Here is a 25,459-nt window from a genome sequence, read left to right as displayed (position 1 = left end):
TGTAACACGGGTCAACGGTGTTGCCGTCAAATGTAAGTACAGTTTATTCTACGCCATTTCAACAGTAGACTGGCCAACATTTAATAACCATACAGTTTACACTGCTGTAACCCAGCAAGACCACGATCCGCAACTCTGCTTAAAGCGGTGGAAAGTGTTTGGTGGAAAGTTCACGCGTAAAGAAAATGCTTGGTGGAAAGTTCACGCGTAAAGACAAACTGTCACTTACGGGGAGATTTGCATTAAAAAAAAAAGGTAAATGCAAATAGTTAACACCATTAGTTTACTTTAAATCTCACCATAGTTCCTTGGCCCGAAACTCTAACTTTATTTCTCTACACGTATGCTTCTTGACCCACTGACCATTTCTTGTGTTTGTATTTTCGTTTGATGCTGGTTGGTTAAGACCAGCAATATGAAATATACTTCACGTGCATTATAATTGGACCGATGAACGATCTCCAATGTGCGTCGAATTATATAAAACAGTTCTAAGCAACCGAATTGGACTGGAAATGGAAACAGTTCTCCGCGAACAGATGAGATGTAGCTGTGATTAGTTTAACTTGACATCATATTCACACAGACATTGTGGGCCGAAGGGCCTGTTCTTGTGCTGTATATTTCTATGTTTGGAGGGATAAAAACAGAAAACGTGAACACGCTCAGCAGTCCAGGTAGCTTCTATCCAAAGAGAAGCAGTTAACCTTTCAGGTCAAAGCCCCCCAGTGTCTCTCTACCATTGCTGCTTGGCCTGCTCAGTGCTCTGAGTGTTTTCTTTTTATTAATCCGTAATTAGATTACATTATCAACTATTTCTTCATCTGAAGAGAACCGGTCATTTCATTATGATAATAGATAAATGTAGATTTATACACACACTGAACTTTCTTTCTCGTTTATTACATTGTTTACAGTGTACTATGTTTACATATTCTGTTGTGCTGCTGGAGGTAAGAATGTCATTGTTCTGTCTGGGACATTTGACAGTAAAACACTATTAGATTTCCCATTAGCTTCAGAGGCAGAGGTTTTGTTTTATGCTTTAGGCATTGCCACATTTTCCTACCATTTACTAATACGTTGAAACCTCTGATGTTCCTTTCAGTCGGAATTTGAACTAAAGCGCAATGGACTGCGAGGAGTTCCGTGCAAGGGGTAAAGAGATGGTGGACTTCATCGCAGATTACCTGCAAACCATCGAACAGCGTCCAGTCTATCCGGCGGTGCAGCCCGGGTACTTGCGGGCACTTATCCCGGAGAGCGCGCCCCAGGACCCTGACAGTTATGAGGATCTGATGAAGGATATTGAGAGGGTCATCATGCCGGGGGTAAGCAAATGCAACAAACCAATTCATTCCTTGGCTTTAGAGAGCGCGCAGGCTCTGCCCCATAAGAAACGCTGCTATTGCTATTTTAATTCAACTCCTTGCCATGGTGGATGTGAGCAACAGGATGGAGAATTGACTACATGAGGACGAAAGCTCTTGGCCACAAGTTTATCTAAAAAAAAATAGAAAAATGATCTGTAAATTGATTTGTAGCAATAACATTGGCGAAGTTTATGTCGTTTGCAAAAAAAACTGCTGGAGGATATCAGTGGGTCAAGTGGAGCAAAGGGATGGTCGATATTTTGTATCAAGTTCCTACAGCAGATTGATTTTTTAATTATTTTTTTTACGGAAACTGCAGTATTGTATGCCTCCGTTTTCTATCGTTTGTTCGGATTTTATTCAATGTGAATTTTTTTGTTGTTTATTTTTTTCTCCCAGGTCACCCACTGGCAAAGTCCTCATTTCCACGCTTATTTTCCCAGTGCTCTCTCCTTTCCAAGTCTTCTGGGGGATATGCTGTCTGGAGGCATCGGCTGCATTGGCTTTTCTTGGGTATGACTCTCCCTGTGTTACTTTAGTTTTTAAATTTAGGACGGATAGTTTGTGAACTTTATGTAGTGGCAAGCATTTAAACTAGGCAAATCATTTCAGGAGAAGATTAATTTTGAATATTCAAATTCTTTTTATTTTTGGCACATAAATAGTTTTGATACCTAGTTGTGGATTAATGTACAGTTTCTCCCAGACTCAAGGAAACAATCAATCTAATTGTCACTCCATATATCAGGAAAAGGCTGAGAATATACAGAGGTCCTTCTATTTGGTTGATTACATTAAATGAGAGCTATGATTTGCAAAGTTTTGAGCGCTTGGTAAATATGAATTGGTTCAGATCTTATTTAATTTTAATTGGATCAGACAATACATGATTACAAACGATCCACTTACAGTGTCTAGATACATGATAAGGGAATAACTTTTAGTGCAAGGTAAAGCCAGCAAAGTCCGATCAAAGGTAGTCCGAGGCTCATCAAAGAAGTAGATAGTAGTTCAGCACTGCTCTCTGGTTGTGGTAGGATGATTTGGTTGCCTGATAACAGCTGGGAAGAAACTGTCCCTGAATCTGTGGTGTGCATTTTCACACTCCTACACCTTATGCCTGATGGGAGAGGGGAGAAGAGGGAGTGGCCAGGGTGTGACTAGCCCTTGATTACGCTGCTGGCCTTGCCAAGGCAGTGTAAAGGATAACTGGAATCAATAGAAGGGAGTTTGCTTTGTGTGATAGTCTGGGCTGCATCCACAATTCGCTGCAATTTCTTGCGGTCTTGGATGGAGCTGTTCCCGAACCAAGCTGTGATGCATCCTGATAAAATGCTTTCTATGGTGCATCTGTAGAAGTTGGTCAGAGTTGTTGGGGACATGCCAAACTTCCAACGTTTTCTAAGGATGTAGAGGCATTGGTGTGCTTTCCTAGACATCTATATACTAAAACTCTTGTTTGTTTGTTTGTTTGTTCCTGAACTACAGCCAAAACGGTACACGATAGCACGACAATTTTAGGCCCACCTTACTCACCGTCATCCCTTTGGTGCTAATGGAAGAAGTTTCATTGAAATCGGTGTTATATTTTTAAAGTTATTCACATTTTAAAGATTAAATCCATCTCCTAGGGAGGGAGGGGGAGGGAGGGAGGAGGGGGAGGGGAGCGTTAGGGGGGAGAGGGGAGGGGGGAGAGGAGGGGGGAGGGGGTAGAGGGGAGGGGGAGGAGAGACGAGAGGGTGCTGCACCAATGCATGAGAGGTTTGGGCCCAACGAGTCCACTTGGTCTAGTCGATTCAAGGAGAATCTTGGTCCAGGAGAAGTTGTTGGTGATATTGACTCCTAGGAATTTGAAGTTTTCATTCATCTCTACTTCAGCACTGTCAATACAAACTTGGGTATGTGCACCGCTTCGCTTCCTGAATTCAATTACTGTCTCCATAAGTGAGTGTGAAGGGAGTGTGGGAACTGAGACCCCCAGTGAATGAAAGAGAGTGCGTGAATCTGACCCCAGGAACTCGATGGGGAAGGAATGTGGTATCCAGAATCCTGGTGAGTGGGAACGGAGCGCAGGAACCAGGTGGCTTTTGAATCTGATGGGAGTGTGACAAACATCACCTGTTGTGCACAACCATTGTAAGGGGTTTCTGCGCCGAGCTTTCGCCCGACCTAATGTAAGATTTGAGAAGTTTTCCCTCATTCTGAAATCAACACAAAACCAAAGAGCTGCAGTTTGGACATTTTAAACGGGAGACTGGGGCTGATAGCGGAGAAAGGCTGCAGTCAGTTTACCAAAGGATGTCACAATCTGTGGGTCCTAAAATGGCTGCAGGACCTCGTGACCAGCCACAAAAAAAAGGTAAAAACCTTACATCCCAGTCTCTAGGGTTTCTGCAAAGCCATGGCCAGAACAAAGGATGGGTATTGGCCATGCAGAAACCTACGAAACCAGGTCGGAGTCCAGACACTGGGGCGCTGACATCAGCATACTCACAATGCCCCAAGCCGACCTAAACAGTTCATCTCAGTGAGGGGGCACAATAGCCCATAGAAAACTACCTGGTAGGTGATGGGAAACCAGTTAACACCCATCACCTCACAATGAAATCCCAATTTACACCTTCTGGCCATCCCCGGTATCCCCGAACATAAGCGCAGATCAGAAGAAAACCTCATACATATCTTTTTGAACAAAGAGATTCCAAGATCTGGCGGGAGATAGGACGGGTCAGAAACAGTATAACTGGCCACTACTTTTGGGTTTTAAACTCAAGAAGAAATACTGGAAGAAGAAGCTGAAGCTAGAAGAAAACCTGCAAGAAACGCAAGCAGGCAAGTGAAGACGGACAGGAGGCAAGAAGCGCAGAGAAAACCGGGTTCAAAGTCAACTGAAGTCAAGAAGAAAGTCGGAAAGAAGAACGGATGCAAGAGAGAGGAACAGGCACGCAACTCGAAAAGAAATACTGCAAAAACCGAACAGCCAGTAACCCAAGTAATAACCCCATGGTGAGCATGCACGGGGACCTTAGGTCGGGCGAAAGCTCGGCGCAGAAATCCCTTACACTAAGGTCCCCGTGCCTTGCTCTGATCCCTTGACCAGGCCGCGCACACTGGTTCCCCATGAGTGGTTCGACCCACTCACCCCCTACGGTTCTAGACACTGGACTTAGATGCAGGAGCGTTGATAGTGCAGAAAAACTCAACCAGACCAGATTTGAAGACCAGGGTTTAAATGGAAAAGGCTTTTATTGAGCACTTGGGACTATTGTCCATGAATACTTATACACAGTTCTATTAGACATATGCACCACTACACGAATACTTAGACACAGTTCTATTAGACATATTCTTGACTGTAAGATGGGGAACGTACGACACATCGCAAACTTGACCAACACATATTCATTTACACACCCACGTTTATTCAAACCACCCTCCCCTCTACACTAAAACTATGTCCAGGATGTGCAGGATGTGCTCACCATGGGGCTATTACTGGGGTTACTGGCTGTTCGTGCTGCTTCTCCGCTGCTTTCCATGAGGGTCGTGCTTGTCCCGTGAGTTTCTTCCTTCCGTTTCTTGCGTTCCTGGCCAGTCGTTGCGAGCGTTGCTGTCCCTGCTGCGAGCGTTCCTGGCCAGTCGTTGCGAGCGTTGCTGTCCCTGCTGCGAGCGTATCTTTCTTGCTTGTCCTTTTCGTCTTCCTCCTGGCTTGCGTTCCTTGCAGTTTCTTCTTGCAATATTTCTTCTTGAGTTTAAAACCCAAAAGTCGTGGCCAGTTATACTATTCTGACCCGTCCTATCTCCCGCCAGATCTCGGGATCTCTTTGTTTAAAAGATATGTATTGAGTTTTCCCTTTGTCCTGCGTTATGTCCGGGGGTACCGGGGATGGCCAGACGGTGTTAAGTGGTATTTCGTTGCGAGGTGATGGGTTTAACTGGTTTCCCATCACCTACCAGGTAGTTTTCTATGGGCTATTGTGCCCCCTTAACGAGATTAACTGTGTAGGTCGGCTTGGGGCATTGTGAGTATGCTGATGTCAGCGCCCCAGTGTCTGGACTTCGACCTGGTTTCGCAGGTTTCTGCATGGCCAATATCCATCCATTGTTCTGGCCGTGGCTTTGCAGAAACCTAGAGACTGGGCTGTAAGGTTTTTGCTTTTGTGGCTGGTCACGAGGTCCTGCGGCCATCTTAGGACCCACAGATTGTGACATCCCTTGGTAAACTGACCGCAGCCTTTCTCCGCTATCAGCCCCAGTCTCCCGTTTAAAATGTCCAAACTGCAGCTCTTTGGTTAGGTGTTGCTTGCAGAATGAGGGAAAACTTCTCAAATCTTACAGTCCCTCCTGTTGATTTGCATAACCCCAGCTTATCGAATCAATTAAATAATGTGGTTGAGCAATGTTTTCCCGATTCTCCACATCCAGACCCCTGAGGTTTTAACTAACTAGTGTTCCATTGCGAACGTACAGTCCCCATCTTTTAGGCTGACCTTTACTGCCCGTGTCCCAGGCAAAACTATATTATAAGTATGTACATTTTCATGTCAGACATATACACCTACACCTTGTCCCAGGCCGATGCTTCCGCCATCCTCCTACTGGTGTCAGCTTTAATGTAGGACATGAAAACAAAACAACAGCAAAACGATACATTTTGTACATTCCTTCAAAACAATCACTCTTTATACAATTTTGAAAAAGGTCAATGCAAAACACAGTTCCCTCGGTGCGGAGGGGGCCCGTCCTCCTAGCAGCTTGCGGCTGGGTCCTGCTCGCCCACCCGCACGTAACGGTCTCTCCATTCTCCTTGATACACCCGGTTAGTCTTTCAATTTCCCTGGGGCACCACTCCGGCAACCGCACCTCGGTGAGGTTTAAAATCACCGAGGCTACCGCGTAGTGCACCCCCTGATACAATACCTGGTCAGTCGGTATCAGTACCAGGCCATTCCCGGGTCCCTTAGTGGTTTTAGGGCACTCACCCTCCTGTGCTACTGCCAGCGGAACTGTGGGAGGTGTCGTGCGTGGCCGTGTGATGAGTTCAGTGGCGTTTACCGGGATCGGGAAAAAGGGGGACCCCACAAGCCCGCGAGCTAACATCCCACCTCATCCCCTTTCCGTCATCCTGCCCCTGTCTCTGGAAAAATATGCTGTTGCCCGTGGGGCAGCGATACCTCGAACCCCACATACATATATAAATCCCCTCATCCGGTTCCCACCATTTGTCCCAACACACACTCAACTGTTCATTAGTCCCAGAAATAGTTCTGTGAGTGTTGTTGTTAAGTCTCTCCCACTCAACAGTGGAGTTGGCCATTGTCCTGCTCGTTTTCCTCAGCCACCACCGCCTGCTCGCGGGGACCTTCCCCGTGCATACCAGGCAGATCCTTTTGCCAACGGTGGCGCTTACTCTTTGGGCGACGATCTTGACTCTCGGGCACAACAACGAAGTGTCCCGATAAGCAAAACTTGAGGCGCTGGAATACTCTGAAGAGTTCGATCCCAGCCACCCCGGCCACCGGCCTTCATGGAAGTAAACTGCGGTCTCCTCCGCTTCTCTCCTTCCAGTCCCATCGGTCGCGATGGGAGCCATGTCCCCGGAGCAGCCGTAGACGATGATGTCCTTGGTGCGGCCCCGATAGGCCCACCCACATCCGATCGCCGTGGCAACGATCCACCATACGAGTGCCTCCTTCCACTCCAGAAAACGGATAAAAAATATGGTATAGCCAGCCTCTTGGGGAGCGCTTGGCTTTGTTAATGCCCCTGCGGGCGGGTCTCTTGACCTCCAGCCTGCACCCCACACCCACACATCCTGGACGCATCAACTTTATCTAAAACTATCCCCACAAAACTTATCTACATTACTTATCCTTATCTATCTTACTTTATCCTTATCCTTATCTAATCTAAAATATAATACAGCGCCGCCTTCCCAGGGCGGCTCAGCTAATCCCTGTCAGGGCTGCAGCGGTTCGTCTCCTGCGGCTGCACCACACTGTCTCCCACCTTTGATCCTCCGCAGCCTGTCGCTGCCTGGCGGGGGCTAAACCTCCTCTGAAACGTTAGCTCCCTCCTCCTCACTTGGCTCCCGTACCTCAGGGCGTGATTGACCTCTGGCCAAAACTTTCTAGGTTGGGGTTCCCTGCTAGACCTACGGAGAGTCACCTTAGGCACTGCCCCCTGGACAGCCTGGCTGAGGAACGGTTCCTGCCATGCCGCAGCTCGGGTACCCCCCGCAGCTGCCGACCCTGGCCCCTCCTCATCCAGCTCTGCCCCCTTGGTGCTGGGTATACCCGCGGCATCCGGCCTCACCCTGCCTGTACCTACAGGTGGTGAGCCTTCGCTCGCTACCCCCGCCTTCCTGGTGCTTGAGTCGAGGACGTTACTGTCGTCCCCCTCCGACTCCTCCTCCTCCATAATGGGATCCAGCCCCTGGTCGAGCTGATCAGGCTCTTCCTCGTCTGAATCCCACCCAAAACGCGAGACTCTCCATTCCCGGAGAATGTCCACCCCCCTCATGCAGGCAACCTTGCCTGTCTGCGTGACCTGCCTCATCCTTGGCTGTGAGTCCCCACTCACAGGGCTGGCCCCTGTGGTTGACCCTTGTGCTCCAGGCTTATAACTACCTACCCTACCACAATCGTGTTTGTGGGTCACAAACGCGTTCAGGTTGTTCCCCACACCCTCTTGCAGTTCGGCCGGGACCTCCGCCACCATGCGCTCGAGGTCGTAACTCTCGGGCGGCTTCATGGTGCACAGAGTCCCTTTCCCCTCTTTTCCCCTAATCCCCTTCCCACCCCCTGCTGTCCATTTCATCAGGATACACTCCCATGTGGTGCGGAGTGCTCCCAAATGAATGGACAGTGGGATGGAACGCGCGCCAGCCTGTTCCTTCCCTGTGAACCCCGCCAGTGCGAAAGGGACCCCCGTGGACAGGGGAGAGTCAAAGGGTTCCTCTGTGTGGACCATGGTGCATGAAGCCCCTGTGTCCAACAGGTAACTGCCCCTTTGCCTCTCCACTACCATCTCCACAAGCGGCCTCTTCCACGCATCGTAGCGGAGAGGACACAGATAGGCGGGCTGCGCGGGCTGATGTCATTGGGGAATGTCCAGTGCCCCCCCCGCACCCGGGGAGCCGGTAGCGACTGCCACCTTCCCCTGTGCGGCCATGAGGGACCGCATCACCTCGATCATTGTTTCAATAATCTCGGGCTTAACTGGGACCTCGGCGCGCTGGGTGGTGCCAACCCTATCTTCCTTGGTGTGGGCCCTGCAATCCTTCCGCCAGTGCCCCACCTTACCGCACCTAAAACACTTGGACTGTGCGGTAGGGTTACCCTCCTGTCGCCACTCCTTTTGGACCGGTGCAGTAGCCTCCGCCACGTGCACCTTCCTTTTTACTAGTCGGGTAGACGTGCTCCGGGTGTTACTATACCCTACCGTGAGACGGTCCAAAACTGCCTCCGTGCTATTTGTGGGATCAAACCAGGCTTTCGCCTGCTCCCTGACGGCCGCCAGGCTGTTTGATACCAAACATCGGAGCCACTGGGCTCTCCCATTCCCGACCAGGACATCCCGCGCGGGGACGTGCGGGCAACTGCTCTGGTATACTGTCCACAGTCGCGCCGCAAAAACCTTTGGGGGTTCTCCCTCCATCTGGAGGATCCTCCCCAATCGGGCAAATGGACCCTCATCGCCCATCCCCAAAACTTCCAGGACCTCGTCCCGTAGGAGATCGTAGATCCTGGTCCCTCTTTTACTCTCATCTGAGAGGCATTGGAGGATCGTGCTGTCCAGGGAGAACAGCAACTATTTTGCCCATTCTACCTCGTCACAACCGTTGATTGCGGTGGTTTCCTCGACCTCCCTAAATTGCAGCGAAGGGTCCCCTGTTTCGGACAATTTCATTACATGCCCGATCATGGCTCTTAACTGCTGGGAGCTGTGGGGCACCACGATCTTGCTTTGAATGGGTCCGGCGTCCCCATTCAGCGCGGTGGGTCCCCGTCTGGTTTCGAGGACCGGGCACATGGGCGCCGGTGCCGAGTCCTCGACCGGGAGCTCCTCTCTCTCTCCCCTACACTACCCCTTTCCCAGGATGCCTCGTAGCTAGGGGAATTGTGGAGTCTGGGGGCCGAAGCCACCACGGTCTTTCTGGGGACCGGAACCGGGACCTTCGCAACCGCCAGCGACTGGCTCGCTGGGGGGTTCATTAGATAGACCAGCCCGCTTGCTTTATTTAAAGCACTCCGCAGACCCTCTATCTCCTGCAGGCAGGCCCCGTGGTTGGCCCCTTCCGACCTGTCCACCAAAACCATTTTGTAGGCTGCCCTAACTCCCTTAAGGTTCTCTTCCTGGGTCTCCAGCTGGCCGCTCAGGGAAGCGCACTACTCCCTGAGCTTGCCCTTACTGCGCATGGCCTCAGTGATCTGGCACTCCATCAGCTCTACCCTGGCCTTGTGGCGGTTGGTCACGACCCGGCGCTCCTTGTTTAAAGAGTCCAGAGCCTCAATCAATTGGTTCCCACCCGCAGCCTTCTCCTCTACCTCCTCCTGAAGGTCCCTGATCTGGGCTGCCTGTGCCACAACCACGCGGTCCAAAAGCTGGACCTGCTTTTTATAGCAGGTCAGCCAGACCGCCTTTTGTACAGATTTCTTGTGGGCTTTACTGGACGTCCACTGGATCGCTGCATCCAGTGGGCGCTTGTCCTCTAATAAAACGCACATCCATTGTTTGGTGATATTCACCTTACTAAAAATATAGTCCGCAATGCGCTCGTCCATTACGTCCCTAGTTTTAAAATCCTTTTCTGGTACACTATCGTCCTGCTGCCAGTGTCCCTTCGTGGTCGCCATTATCTGTAAGGGGTTTTCTGCGCCGAGCTTTCGCCCGACCTAAGGTCCCCGTGCCTTGCTCTGATCCCTTGACCAGGCCGCGCACACTGGTTCCCCGTGAGTGGTTCGACCCACTCACCCCCTACGGTTCTAGACACTGGACTTAGATGCAGGAGCGTTGATAGTGCAGAAAAACTCAACCAGACCAGATTTGAAGACCAGGGTTTAAATGGAAAAGGCTTTTATTGAGCGCTTGGGACTATTGTCCATGAATACTTATACACAGTTCTATTAGACATATGCATAACTACACGAATACTTAGACACAGTTCTACTAGACGTATGCACACTTACACAAATACTTTTGACTCTGAATTCTAAAACGTACAGTTCTACAAGACATATGCATAACTACACGAATACTTAGACACAGTTCTATTAGACATATTCTTGACTGTAAGATGGGGAACGTACGACACATCGCAAACTTGACCAACACATGTTTACTTATACACCCACGTTAATTAAACCACCCTCCCCTCTAAACTATCTCCAGGATATGCAGGATTGGGGTACATGCTCACCATGGGGCTATTACTGGGGTTACTGGCTGTTCGTGCTGCTTCTCCGCTGCTTTCCGTGAGGGTCGTGCTTGTCCCGTGAGTTTCTTCCTTCCGTTTCTTGCGTTCCTGGCCATTCGTTGCGAGCGTTGCTGTCCCTGCTGTGAGCGTTCCTGGCCATTCGTTGCGAGCGTTGCTGTCCCTGCTGCGAGCGTTCCTGGCCAGTCGTTGCGAGCGTTGCTGTCCCTGCTGCGAGCGTTCCTGGCCAGTCGTTGCGAGCGTTGCTGTCCCTGCTGCGAGCGTTCCTGGCCAGTCGTTGCGAGCGTTGCTGTCCCTGCTGCGAGCGTTCCTGGCCAGTCGTTGCGAGCGTTGCTGTCCCTGCTGCGAGCGTGCCTTTCTTGCCTGTCTTTTTCGTCTTCCTCCTGGCTTGCGTTCCTTGCAGGTTTTCTTGCAGTATTTCTTCTTGAGTTTAAAAACCCAAAAGTCGTGGCCAGTTATACTATTCTGACCCGTCCTATCTCCCGCCAGATCTCGAGATCTCTTTGTTTAAAAGATATGTATTGAGTTTTCCCTTTGTCCTGCGTTATGTCCGGGGGTACCGGGGATGGCCAGACGGTATGTTAATTGGTATTTCGTTGCGAGGTGATGGGTTTAACTGGTTTCCCATCACCTACCAGGTAGTTTTCTATGGGCTATTGTGCCCCCTTAACGAGATTAACTGTGTAGGTCGGCTTGGGGCATTGTGAGTATGCTGATGTCAGCGCCCCAGTGTCTGGACTTCGACCTGGTTTCGCAGGTTTCTGCATGGCCAATATCCATCCATTGTTCTGGCCGTGGCTTTGCAGAAACCTAGAGACTGGGCTGTAAGGTTTTTGCTTTTGTGGCTGGTCACGAGGTCCTGCGGCCATCTTAGGACCCACGGATTGTGACATCCCTTGGTAAACTGACCGCAGCCTTTCTCCGCTATCAGCCCCAGTCTCCCGTTTAAAATGTCCAAACTGCAGCTCTTTGGTTAGGTGTTGCTTGCAGAATGAGGGAAAACTTCTCAAATCTACACCATCAGGTGATCAGATGGTTGATTATCAGAGTTTTATTGTATTTCTGCTCTAGGGTCTCATCTAAGTTGCCTGACATGCAACAAGGCAACATTGTGACTGTAATTTGGGAGGTTATTTATTGATTAAAGCACTCTTGGGCAGCCTGAGGCTGTGAATTTTGCTATTCAAAATTGTGAAGAACAGTACAAAAATCAAGTCCTCCTCACTTTCTGTCCGATTTCCGGTTTCATTGATCCCTGTGCCCCCAAAAATTCCCCATCCGCACTCACCACACCCCTTAATCATCTGTGGTTGAATATTCATCTGACTGTCTAACAAAGCCTGCACCCGACTGACTGTAGAGGAGATTGACACTATATTCTTCATTTTATTTCTTCACTCTCTCAGAGAGGCAGTGTGGCACTTGGTGTGATCAATACTGTAGCAGCTCTATGGATGCAGCTGCCTTCCTTGATTATTAAAGTGACCTGCTCTTCTAGATCTTAGATGCAGTTGATAATCACAGCCATAATTGCTGGACAACTTGCTCTTTTGTGATGCTTCTTTCTGCCACTTAAGGTATTCAAATAATTACAAGACTGTTTCAGTTATGGATGAATTTCCATGGCGCTTACCCCAAAATGGAATCATAATTACCGTATAAATTCAACAGAAACTCCAGTTACGTTTCGCAAAGCAGGAGACATCTTTAGCCATTTAATTCCATGTGCCGACAGTGTTTTTTTAAATGAACTAACTAGTAATTTATTCAATGATAATCTTTAAACAAAATATTTGACATTGAACAACATTACAATGACCATGGAAGTGACTAAGTAAACGTGAGGTGTAAGTCACTGTTTGATTCATGCTTTAGGCTGCAAGCCCTGCACACACTGAGTTGGAAATGATGATGCTTGACTGGCTGGGGAAGATGCTAAAACTTCCTGAAGAGTTTATATTTGGGACTGGAGGGACAGGTGGTGGAGTGATACAGGTAAGAACAAACAAGGTTTAAGTTTATTGTCACATGTACCAAGGTACAGTGAAAAGCTTTGCTTTGCATGTTATCCAAAGAGATCAAATATACCATGCATAAATACAATCAAACATACCATGCATAGATACAATCAAGTCAAACATAAGTACAATAGATAGAGTAAAGGGGAAGATACAGAATACAGAATATAGTTCTCAGCATTGTAGAGTATTGTAGTGCGTCAGTTCCATAGATAAAGTCCACTGTCCTCAATCGGGGAGAGGTGAATCGGACAGAACCCTAGCTTACGGCAAAACCATTCATAAGCCAGATAACAAAGGGCAAGAACCTGTTCCTGAGTCTGGTAACCAGCATTAAATACTTTTTAAATTTCTGTCATATCTTAGTTTTTCAAAACTGCTTGAAAAATAATGGGGAATTCTTGGTACCAGATATTATGAGTATGCCAAAAACAACAATCTCTCTGATAAGGAGAATTTCAAATTACCACCATTTGCACAGCTACATCATCACATTTGCAAAGAAATGCATTTATCAACAACCTTGTTATTTGCTTCATGAAGTATGAATACACCTCTCTGAATGCTGTTACTCGTGTGTTTTAGAATGAAATTGATTGCCAGCTCAGTAGTGGAACTGGTGTTAAAGATAGAGTGTCAGACAAGCATTTTAGTTTTCAGGAGTCAGCATGGATCTGAAAATGATAAGATGAACCTAGCATTTTTTTAAAACAAGAAATTACTAGAATAGTGTAAGGGAATGTTCATCAACATTCATTTTATGCCATCCAGAAAAATTTAGATAAGGCCCCTCGTAAGGAAATTGGCTAATTTACTGTCCTAGCATTCAAGTTGCTGCTTAATTGTACACTGTAAAGCATCCTTCGTGTTATTAACCCAAGAATGGAACCTCGATCGATGGCGCGGTCCAGTCCAGTCGCCGTCGTGGTAGCTCTGCGGGAACTGTGCGTTTTAAACTGGTATGTGTAACTGTAATTATTTTTGTGCACAACCCGCAGGCATTGCCACTTTCATTTCACTGCACATCGAGTATGTGTATGTGACAAATAAATTTGACTTGACTTGACTTGACTTCTATAATTTTGAAAAATTAAAGGTTGGCAAGGAGTGATTTTTATGTTTATTTAGGGGTCAGCCAGTGAATGTACACTGGTGGCACTTCTTTCTGCAAGAAGGAATATTATCACACAAATTCAGACAAATAATTCTGCTTGTGAAGAAAGAATGATCATGTCTAAACTGGTGGCCTACACATCAGATCAGGTGAGCACTGCAGTCATCTCTCTTTCTCTCTTTGTTGAACTGATCCAATCAAAGATGAATTGATGATATTAAGTTATCTGTAAGATATTTGTGATGTTTCATTAGAAAACCTCTGAACACTGACAGACAGCTAACAGGGTACTCAAAAAAAAATATATATTATAAGAACTCTTATTTTCTGTGATTATTTTCTATATGGTATTTAGAAAAAAGTGACACTTCTAAAGAAAGGCAAAGTGTTTTTGTGATTTACTGGATTTAACTGTGATAATGTGTTTAGTTGTAACAAATGAGTAAATTTACTAGGATTTAAATTATTTTGTGCAAAGGTTTCGCCACAAACATGTTGGAATTCTCATGCAAGAATTCATGACAGATTATGGCAGACACCTAAATCAGTTAGGTTTCTGCCCTTGTTATCAACATCTTAAATGATGATAAACTTGGCGAGGAGGGACTAGTTGTGGAGGAGGAGGGGAGGGAGGGAGGCCGAGGTGATGAGCAGGCAGAACTTCCCATCCCATATGGCTTGGAAGCATGTCTGAAATATTCCTGATCCCTAGAGAATTCTTAAGGTTGGGCCTTTTATAGACCATGTGCTATATGTACAGAGAAAAGGCATAGCTTTGGTTATACATGTTTTCAGTACTTATATCTCAAAGTTAAAAAAACCAAAACAGATAGTTCCAGAGGAACTAATGAGAAGGAAGGAACTTTAGCACTGAACTTGGAAAAGACGTGCCTCTTCAGTTTGATCTGCCTCTAGCTCTCACTCTCGGAGAAACATTAATTAAAGCAGGAAATGTTGGAATTGCCCAGTAGGTAGGGCAACATCTGTTGAGGTAAATGGTGATTTAACATTTTAGATAACATTTTCAGTATCTGAAGTGTTTTGCTTTTGAAGTGTTAATATGCATCCTGACTGTAGGGATAGCAGCTATTACAGGTGTGGATGTTCAATATTCAATAAGGATGGTGAATCTGTGGAATTCTTTGCCACATAAGACTGTGGAGGCCAAGGTAATAGATATTTTTAAGGCAGAGATAGATAGATTCTTGATTAGCACGGGTGTTCAGGGTTTATGGGGAAGAAGACGAGAATGGGGTTAGGAGGGAGAGATAGAGCAGCCATAATTGAATTGCGGAGTAGACGATGGGCCGAATGGCCTAATTCTGCTCCTATCACTTATGACCTTAATATTGTTGTTTGAATAATCCCATCCCTGCGACTCTAAAAGTGACTCTAAAATATTATTACCACCTGTCCAACTTTATTTCTCCTAATTTCAGTTCTTTAGGAAAAATGGGAGTTACAGCCATAGAGAAGGAAATTAAGCAAAAGTGCAAACTAATTTAAATTAATCCAGAGAGCAATACAGTTAGGCTAATGAGGAGGTAATTACCAAACTGGAGAATTACTATTTTATGGTAGTCATCAATATTTTTTCCGATAGGGTATTCCAATAAATAACAGAGGCAGTGAGACAGAAGGTAGCAAACTCATTTTTAGATTGTTTACATGATTCTCTCTTGTACAAATAAATTCATCAATTTATCTTAAAATTTACTCCATAGGAAGGAACTACAGATGCTGGTTTACACCGAAGATAGACACAATGTTAGACTAATTCAGCAGGTCAGGCAGGATCTCTGGAGAAAAGGAATAGGTGACCTTTCGGGACGAGACCCTTCTTCAGTCTGAGAGTCAGCCTGATTCTGACTCACTAAGTTACTCCAGCATTTTGTGTCAAAATTTAATCTGTCAGCCTTGAAATTGCATAAAATAGTAATCATCAGAAACATATCCGTTTGTAGGTTACAGGGAGAAATTTGAGAGGAACTGTATATTGTATGAAATCAAGCAAAACTAGGACATTTCAGTCATCAATGTGTGATTTCCTATGCATTGAAATGAAGGGACAGAAAATTGTAATTGGTCAACATCCCATGTTGTGTTTGCTCTAAGTGCCTTTCCAGTTGGAAATGCCAGATTGCAGAATCATCCCAGCAGAATGGGAAAGATAATTCAATGCACTGCTTTTTCTTTCATCATTGGACTGTGTGAAAATAGTAACTTATTGATTTACTTAATTCATTTTCTACCACACATGAAGCATGAGTAAAACATCCACAAAGATCAAAGCTAGAGACTGATTAGCCCCATCTGCTCTGTCAATGAGCACACAGAAAAAGTCAACTGGCAGATTGGACTCAGCTTGGCTCACGGAGGCATTTGTCAGGTTGTGGAGATTACTCTTAATTCATTTATAATTTTCACGGAGCATACCCAAGGAGCAGAATAGGCTGAACCAGCTCCTATTTCTCATGTAATACCTTGGTGATGAATACTGGTTTGAATTCCCACTCATGCTGGGCACTGGTTAATCCAAGCTGTGAATTGTGCACGTGAAGACATTAGATTAATCTGTAATGTTCTCAAGTAGTCTGCTGCCAGGTATTATCTGGGCTCATGATTGACAATTTAGATGGTAGTTCAGATGGTGGTAAACCGGTGTAATGGTTCCGTTGCAGAGATTCGTCAGTAAGCCATTTTCTCCATAAGTCCAAAAGTTTGTTTTCCATCTTAATCAATATCCTATTATTCTACTACCCTTGTTTTAATCCTTTCATTTCACCTTAACACAACTCATAATTAACCTAATGGAATATGTACTGTATTCAGACATTGTAGGATACTATGAAACATTTCATTGTTATTATTACTAGCAAGGAAATTGTTTTAAAAATGCATGGAAGAATTTGCGAAATAGTTGGATTTCTGTAAATGAGATCATTCATAACCTACGGAGCTACTGTCCAGGAAGGCTCCAGGGAACTAAAACGTCATTCTGTCAGCAACACTTGGGGGAAGGTGGGGTGGACTAAGTTTTAGTGAGTTTGATTGATTCTTAATCATGGTTTAGTAGGGCTATCAGTTTTGGGGAGCGATAGTGGAGTTGCTAATTATGTTTGTTATTAAACCAAAACTACTTTTATATTTCCTCCAGTCTCATTATTCTGTTGAACGAGCAGGAATGATTGGTGGCATCAAAATGAGAAAATTATCCACTGATAAGAAATTCAGTCTTCGTGGGGAGACACTGAAACAAGCCCTGGACGAAGATAAAGCTTTGGGTCTCATCCCTTTCTTTGTATGTGAATATTTCCTTTTGTTTTCTGGTCAGAATTGACTTTTATTAAACTTCAGAATTTAGTTCTCAACATTTTGTCCCTTCCTACCAGACCAAATTATTGATGGTTTGAAGTATTATCAGGGCTATAGAAAACTGCATTCTTGTATTTTGTGCTGTGCTATTAAGGGATAACTTGTGTGAGAGAGGTTCATCACTTTTCAAGCATTGCTGAATGGTGCAGAGACTGGGGAATTGATGAGCAGATTCAGTTCACTTCTAATATCTTGGTATGGAGCTCTATCTCTTTAATGTTGGTACTGTCTTATAAAGCACTTTATCCAATTGTATTACTATTTTCTAACCCTCACTACTCACCCTTTCCTCTTTATACAGGCCACCATCACTCTCCACTCTAAGTCTTGATGCAGGGTTTTGATTAATTGTTTTAGGTTTGTGGAAGTGCGATTCACAGATAAACAATCTGCTCTTCAGCAGAGATATTGGCAGAGAGGCAACAAAGAAGAATAATACAGACACTTGGTTATCAAAAATTGCAGCAGGATCTTGATCAGTTGGGCAGGTGGGCTGAGGAATGGTTCATGGAATTTAATACAGAGAAATGTGACATGTTGCATTTTTGGAAGTCTAACAAGGGCAGGACCTACACGGTGAATGGCTGGGCTCTGAGGAGTGTTTTAGAGCAGAGGGATCTAGGAGTGCAGGTACATAATTCCTTCAAAGTGGCATCACAGATAGATAGGGTGATCAAAAATGTTTTCGGCACATTGACGTAATCAGTCGGAATATTGAGTATAGAAGTTGGGAGGTCTTGTTGCAGTTATATAAGACATTGGTGAGGCCACAATTAGAGTATTGTGTTCAATTTTGGTCACCATGTCATAGGAGAGATGTTGTCAAGCTGGAAAGGGGGCAGAGAAGATTTACGAGGATGTTGTCAGGACTTGAGGACCTGAGCAATAGGGAGAGGTTGAGGTTGAGTAGGCTAGGACTCTATTCCTTGGAGCGTAGGAGAATGAGGGGTGATCTTATAGAGGTGTACAAAACCATGAGAGGAATAGATCGGTAAATGCACAGAGTCTTTTGCCTAGTGTAGGGGAATCGAGAACCAGAGGACAAAGGTTTAAGGTGAGGGGAGAAAGATTTAATAGGAACCTGAGGAGTAACTTTTTATACAAAGGGTGGTGGATGTATGGAACGAGCTGCCGGAAGAGGTAGCTGAGGCAGGTACTATTGCAATGTTTAAGAAACATGTAGACATGTACATGGATAGGAGAGGTTTAGAGGGATATGGGCCAAATGTAGGTCGGTGGGACTAGTGTAAATGGGGGATGTTGGTCGGTGTAGGCAAGTTTGGGCTGAAAGGCCTGTGTCCACGCTGGATGACTCTATGACTAATTATAATATTCGAGGTTTATTGATGTGGAGGATCAGCCATGATCAAATTGAAGGGCAGATCAGGTTTAAATAGTTAAATAGCCTATTCGTGATACTACTTTTCTGTTTTTATGATAAGCTTGCAATATTTGCAGTCCACCAGAAGCTTCTGATCAAGGCTGTCGATTTTATTTTGGTTTTGCAGCAAGACACTCCAACATACAAGGTTAATGCCATAAAAAATACAGTTACATCATTACATTCTAAAACCACGTGATTTATTTATGTACTATACATATATATCTATTTAACGTGTTTCAATTTTATTCTTCTTGGTATCTAAAGAATCTATAATAAACCCAAATGTCTCAAAATAATCCTTAATTAGGTCATGTGATGTTCAGAATTTTAGTCTTAATGGCTGTGAACAATTCAGAAACTAACCGCCTCTTATTCCAGGAAGCAACTGAATGAAACTACTCCACACTGACCCCAAGACACCAATTTTGTTCTTCAGATGTAAAGGCCAAAACTCCTCAAAATACTTATAGGATGATGCCCTCCTCTACATTGGCAAGATCAAGTTCAGACCTGGCAACTGGTTTGCAGAGCACCTGAGCTCCGTCGCAATGGCCATTCTGAGCCCATGATTGTATGCCTTTTCAACTCCCCTTCCGTTCCCACACAAATCTGTCCATCCTCAGCCTTCTCTGCTGCAGTGTGAGGCCCAATGCAAACTGGTGGAACAATACCTCGTATTCCACCCAGTATAGTGGGTTATGAACATCCAACTTATGGACAGCCCATATGTATTAACAAGCTCCCATATATATTATTAAGTTCAAATGCACAGACATTTGTTTCCTTATTATGGTTCACTTTCTCATGTAGCTATGTGTCATCAGAATTTTGAATGCAGTACAGTCTGTATTTTCATCTACATTATAGGTAACAATTGTATGTTGGTGAGGGACCAGGACTGATCCTTTTTGGACTCCATGAGTAAAAGTCTGTCAACCTGAAACACTCCATTTATTCTTGCCTTTATCCCTTTAAACAATCCTCTAATCATAGTAAATGTTACACCAAAGCCACGAGTCCTTATTTTATGGAATAATCTTCAATATGTACCTTATTAAATTCCTTTTCAAAATCCACATGCAGTGCATTAGCCATACGGTATTCAGCAGAGAGGGAAAATATTCCCACTTATTTGACATAGAATAAACAAAAACAAGTGCTTTCTCTGATTGCTAATTTGCATTATATTTTTCTTCTTGTATCTTCAGCTTTGCGCAACACTTGGTACTACTGCCTCCTGTGCATTTGACAACATTATGGAACTGGGACCCCTCTGTAAGATATATATATATACATATATTTAACATATTTAAATATCCCATTTAAAAGCTTTAAAGTTGAGATCTGGCCTTTGATTTATTTCAGACCTGTAGCTATATATTTTTCTGTACGAAGTATTCAAACATTTTGATGACATTTTTTTGGTTGTCTTATGGTTGGTCATCATTGATCTTCACTATGAACTTGGTACACCCTTACAGAGAGATGTTTCAATTTATTATGATCATATTATTATTGAAGTGAGCATGTCCTTGTATTTACATAACTGTATTCTTCCTAAAAATAGTTTTGATAAAGAGATGCATCTTGAAAATTGGAAGAGAAGGTGTGTGTTATCTATCTATTCCTCTACCCATCTTATAAAAATATCTACAGTGATAGATATTCACTCTGGAGTGTCTGCCTCCACACTCCAGGACGTAGAGGTGCTGCATCACGATGCCAGGGATCTGGGTTCAATAGTGACCTCGGATACTGTCTGTATAGAGTTTATATGTTCTCCCTGTGACTGTGTGGGTTTCCTCCAATGTTTAGTTTTGAGATACAATGCGGTAACAGGCCCTTCAGCCCACCGAGTCCGCGCCGACAGCGATCCCCGCATATTAACACTATCCTACACACACTAGGGACAATTTTTTACATTTACCAAGCCAATTTACCTACATACCAGTACGCCTTTGGAGTGTGGGAGAAAACTGAAGATCTCGGAGAAAACCCATGTGGTCACAGGGAGAACATACAAATTCCATCCAGACAGCACCCGCAGTCGGGATCGAATCCGGGTCTCCGGCACTGTAAGCGCAGTAAGGCAGCAACTCTACTGCTGCGCCACCATGCCGCCCTGTACATTTCTGCACATCAATTCTGCCATTAACTGTTTACTGTCTCCTTACATTTAACCACCCAGAGTGCAACACCTCACACTTGCTCAAATTAAACTCCAACTGCTATTTCTCTGCCCATTTCAGTAGCTGATTTATATCCCACTGAATCCTTTGACAGCCTGCCTCACAGTTTGAAACCCCATCAATTTTGGTGTAATCTGCATACTTACTAACCAACCAATCTATATTTATATCCAAGTCATTTATATCAAAAACAACAAAGGTGCCAGCACAGATTCCTGCAAAACTCCACAGACCACCAACCAGAATAATACCCTTGCACCACAACCTTCTGTCTTCTATGAGTTCTGAATCCAAATAATCAGGTCACTGTGGATCCCATGAATTTTAATCTTCAGGATAAGCCTACCATGGAATGAATGAATGAATGAAATAATGCTTTGCTTTATTGTAACATGTGACAAGTCACAGTGAAATTCCTTGTCTGCATACCCAAGGTATGCAATAGTCGCCACATAAAGGGCCCAGTCAAAGTTACAGAGCATCCTGTGCCAGGTCATCATTTGTTCTCCCCCCCCCACGGTGGTCCCCCCACGCCGAGTTGGTTCTCCTTTGTTCCTCCCCCCAGCAGCGGCATCCTCACTACCACATGGTCCGTCCTCATCCGTTGGTCGGCGCCCACATCGACTGCCACACCGACTTCTCTACTATCGTCGCCGGGTCCCCCCCCCGACGCCTTCAACCCAGGCCCCATCTGCGGGCTCCGTCGACCAAGGCTCCATCGGCCACGGGGGCTCCGACTCCTACCTGTGAGGCTGCGGCCCCGGCATCTCTGCGGCCTCTTGGGACGGGCCTGCGCCATCTCCGTGAGGCTCCGTCGCTACCTAGGCTCCACCACCGCTGCTGAGGATCCACCGCCACCAAGGCCCCCGCCACCGCCGAGGCTGCACCGCCGCCGAGGGTCACTGTTGCCAAGGCTCTACCAACCCAGGCAGGCTTCACCACCCGACTTCTCCGCGGCCTCCTGGGAGGCATCTGTTGCTCGCGGCCTCTTCGAAGGTGCGGACCTTATCAAATGCCATCGTAAAATCCATGTAGACAATATCCACGATCCTACCATCATCGATCACCTTCATCTGCTCCTCAAAAGAATTAAAATTGCTCATAAAGGATGATCTGCCGAGGACAAAGCCATGCTGACTATCCGAATTAACCCGTTCTCTGCCAAATGCACGTATACCGTATCCTGACAAATCCTACCACTGGCAAGGGCCGCACCACCCTATAAAAGATACAAAGACCTTCATCAAGAGCCAGCAACATTATGGGGGACCCCTACCACCCCAGCAAAGGACTGTTCCAGCTGCTACGGTCAGGCAAACGCCTCCGCTGTCACGCTGTGAAAACAGAGAGGATGAGACGGAGTTTCTTCCCACAGGCCATCAGGACTGTTAACTCTCATATCACCAGGGACTAATTTAATTTACTGTATTAATTTATTTTTTGTGTTAAAAAAAAATAATTCTATTCTGTTTTGTAGTTTTAGCACAATCCGCAGGTGTTGCCACTTTCATTTCACTGCACATCTTGTATATGTATGTGACAAGTAAAGTTGACTTGACTTGACTTGCAATCGCCTCGCTCAATAATCTGGGATAGATCCTATTAGGCCCAAGGGGTCTATTCTCCTAAATGCTCTTCAAGAGACACAACATCATCTCTTTCTTGTTCTCAATATGCCCTGACCTATTACAGTACCTTGCACTGATCTCACTGTCCTCGTTGGTGAATACAGACGCAAAGTACTAATTTAATACCTCATCATACATCCTCCAAAAATAAATTACCTCCTTTAGCCTTGACCTTCTCTGTGGTTGCCTTCTTGGTTTTAATGTAAGTGTAAAAAGCCTTGGGATTATCTTTAATATGACCCATTAATTACATTCCATGGCCCCTTTTAGCCATTCTAATTCCCCGTTGAGTTCCTTCCTGCCTACTTTATATTCCACAACAGATTTCTAAACCTTATATATACTCCCTTTTTCTTTTTGGTCAAATTTACAACCCCTTTGGTCATCCAAGGTTCCCTTGCCTTGCAATCCTTATCCTTCCACTGTAGTGGAACTTTCAAGTCCTGAAGTCTGATCAGCTGGCCTTTAAATGACACCCAATTTACTCTCTCTAGTTTTTGTCTAACAATGCTACAATTTGCCTTACCCCAATTTAATACCTTCGCCAAGGTTCGGACTTATCCTTATTCATAACAATCTTAAAATTTATGGAGTTATGATCGCAGTTCCCAAAATTCTCTTCCACAGAAACACCAGCCACCTGACAAGGCTCATGTCCCAGTACAGAGTCTAGTCTGGTCCTTCCTTTAGTTGGACTATCCACATGCTGTTTCAAGAAACCCTCTTGGATGCACCTAAGAAATTCTACCCCATCTAAGCCTTTTGCACTAAGTCTGAGTTGGACACTAATGTTGGAGAAGTTAAAGGGTATACCTTTCTATCCAAACAGTTCACTCCCAAATTTGATATCCAATTTGTTTCAGGAAAGTACAGACTTAGATGTACCTGAAGGGTTGAAAAGAAGTTTCCAGGTAGTTCAGTTGCTTAAGAGCAGTTCAACTGGTTAACGTAAAACATGTATCAATAAAAAGGTTAATGAGTAAAGCCAAGAGACCATTGTGAATTTGCCTATGGTCACCACTGGAATAATATTTCCATAAAAAACAATGATATCATATCTAATCAATTTCAGGAAATTTACATTTATATGCCAATGTTCTATTTTAACCCTTTAATTAAAGATGCTAAATAATGTAGAAAACATTACCTTATTAGTTTCAAGTTTCTTTAATGCAATTTTAATAATCTTTCAATGTGTCCTTTTCGCAATAGAAATGTACATCACTCCATTAAAGCATGGTGAGTTAACAAAGAAAATTCATGTTCCACAATCTAACATCGAACAAAAGGAAAAATGTTAGACTTTTAAGTGGCTGCCTGGCCTCAATTAGAATGTTGTCAAATTGCAAGGTCTTAATCTCCAATAAAGAGACTCGAGGGCAAATGTTTTGATGTCAAATAGTGTTGCACTGTTGGAGGTGCAGCCTCCAAATTTGATATTAAATTGAAACTATATTTATTCTCTCAAGTCTGCAAAAAATTATATTACAATGAAAAAGGGTTCAGGTACCTTTAACCATGCCTGTCACATAACATCACACAAAAAAAAATGAGTTTTTACATTATTGGTGCCAGGAGGCTTCACTGGGTTAAAATACCAGTTTTTTTTCCAAGTAATAACACATTACGTTAAGTTGCACAAGCATTTCATTAGCTATGGAATTCTTTTGTGCAGTGCCCTACCAGGGGCTCAAACACACTGGATAAGGTGTACACCAATGTAAAGGACGCCTACAGAGCTCTCCCCTGCCCACCCCTGGGACAATCCGATCACCTCTCACTGTTTCTACTGCCCGCATACAAACCCCTCATCCGCAAGACCAAACCCACAATAAAGACGGTCAAAATATGGCCCGAGGATGCCACCCTACAACTCCAGGACTGCTTTGATCGCACCGACTGGGACCTGCTTTCACAACAGGCCACCTACGGTTCAGAGGTAGACTTGGAGGAATACGCATCCACTGTGCTCTCCTACATCAACTGCTGTGTGGAGAATGTCACGGGGGACAAGGAGATAAAGATGTTCCCAAATCGGAAACCCTGGATGAACAAGGAGGTTCAGAACCTGCTGAGGGCACGCAACAATGCCTTTAAATCTGGTGATACTTCAGCATACAGTGTTGCCAGATCAAACCTGAACAAAGGTATTAAAAGGGCCAAAGACACCCACAGGCAACGGGTGGAAGACCACTTCAACACCACGGACACCAGAAGCATGTGGCAGGGTGTCAGGAGCATCACTGGCTACAAGAGCAACCCTGCCTGCCCCCACAGCGATATGGCACTGACCAACGAGCTTAACACCTTTGCCCGCTTTGAAACTGGCAAAACCACCTTGAGTGGAAGAACCCCAGCCGAGGCGGAGGGACAGGTCTTGCAACTGAGCACACAGGAGGTACAACGCGCTCTGCAAAGGGTCAACCCACGCAAGGCTGCAGGACCGGATGGAGTTCAAGGAAGGGTACTGAAGGACTGTGCTGAACAGCTGGCTGAGGTATTCACCAGGATCTTTAACCTGTCATTATCTCTGGCTACGGTCCCCAAGTGCCTGAAGTCGGCTATCATAGTTCCGGTGCCGAAAAAAGCAAAGATCTCCAACCTGAACGACTACCGCCCGGTTGCCCTAACGCCGATAGTCATGAAGTGCTTTGAGAGGCTGGTCCTCTCACACATCAAATCCAGCATACCTGACTCACTGGACCCACATCAATTTGCATACAGGGCAAATAGATCCACAGAGGACGCCATCTCTCTGGCGCTACACACTGTCCTGACTCACCTAGAGAGACAGGGCACGTACGTGAGGATGCGTGAGGACTTCCTGCTGGAACGACCGCAGGCAGTGAGAATGGGCCCGCACCTGTCCTCCACTATCACCCTGAGTACCGGCACACCACAGGGCTGTGTTCTGAGCCCCATGCTCTACTCCCTCTTCACAC

At 45.3% G+C, this 25,459-nt stretch overlaps 1 protein-coding gene across 5 annotated transcripts in view; it reads left to right on the top strand.

Moving 5' to 3' along the window:
• The first annotated feature begins 1,130 nt into the window (after nucleotides 1-1,130).
• Nucleotides 1,131-25,459, top strand: part of LOC144609465 (aromatic-L-amino-acid decarboxylase-like) — a 39,689-nt gene continuing 15,360 nt past the window's right edge. Inside the window, exons 1-6 of one of the 5 annotated variants that reach the window (XM_078427947.1) lie at nucleotides 1,131-1,331; nucleotides 1,773-1,886; nucleotides 12,685-12,804; nucleotides 13,956-14,090; nucleotides 17,099-17,242; nucleotides 19,909-19,975. In XM_078427947.1, the coding sequence (XP_078284073.1) occupies nucleotides 1,131-1,331; nucleotides 1,773-1,886; nucleotides 12,685-12,804; nucleotides 13,956-14,090; nucleotides 17,099-17,242; nucleotides 19,909-19,975 (781 nt within the window). The remainder of the gene's footprint in view (nucleotides 1,332-1,772; nucleotides 1,887-12,684; nucleotides 12,805-13,955; nucleotides 14,091-17,098; nucleotides 17,243-19,908; nucleotides 19,976-25,459) is intronic. The other 4 variants (XM_078427955.1, XM_078427961.1, XM_078427969.1 and 1 more) reach the window with 4 other exon arrangements.

This window comes from Rhinoraja longicauda, chromosome 2 (assembly GCF_053455715.1).
Source record: "Rhinoraja longicauda isolate Sanriku21f chromosome 2, sRhiLon1.1, whole genome shotgun sequence".
Lineage (NCBI taxonomy): Eukaryota > Metazoa > Chordata > Chondrichthyes > Rajiformes > Arhynchobatidae > Rhinoraja > Rhinoraja longicauda.
The sequence above is the reverse complement of the archived record's forward strand: the minus strand, read 5'-3'. Positions and strand labels throughout refer to the sequence as shown.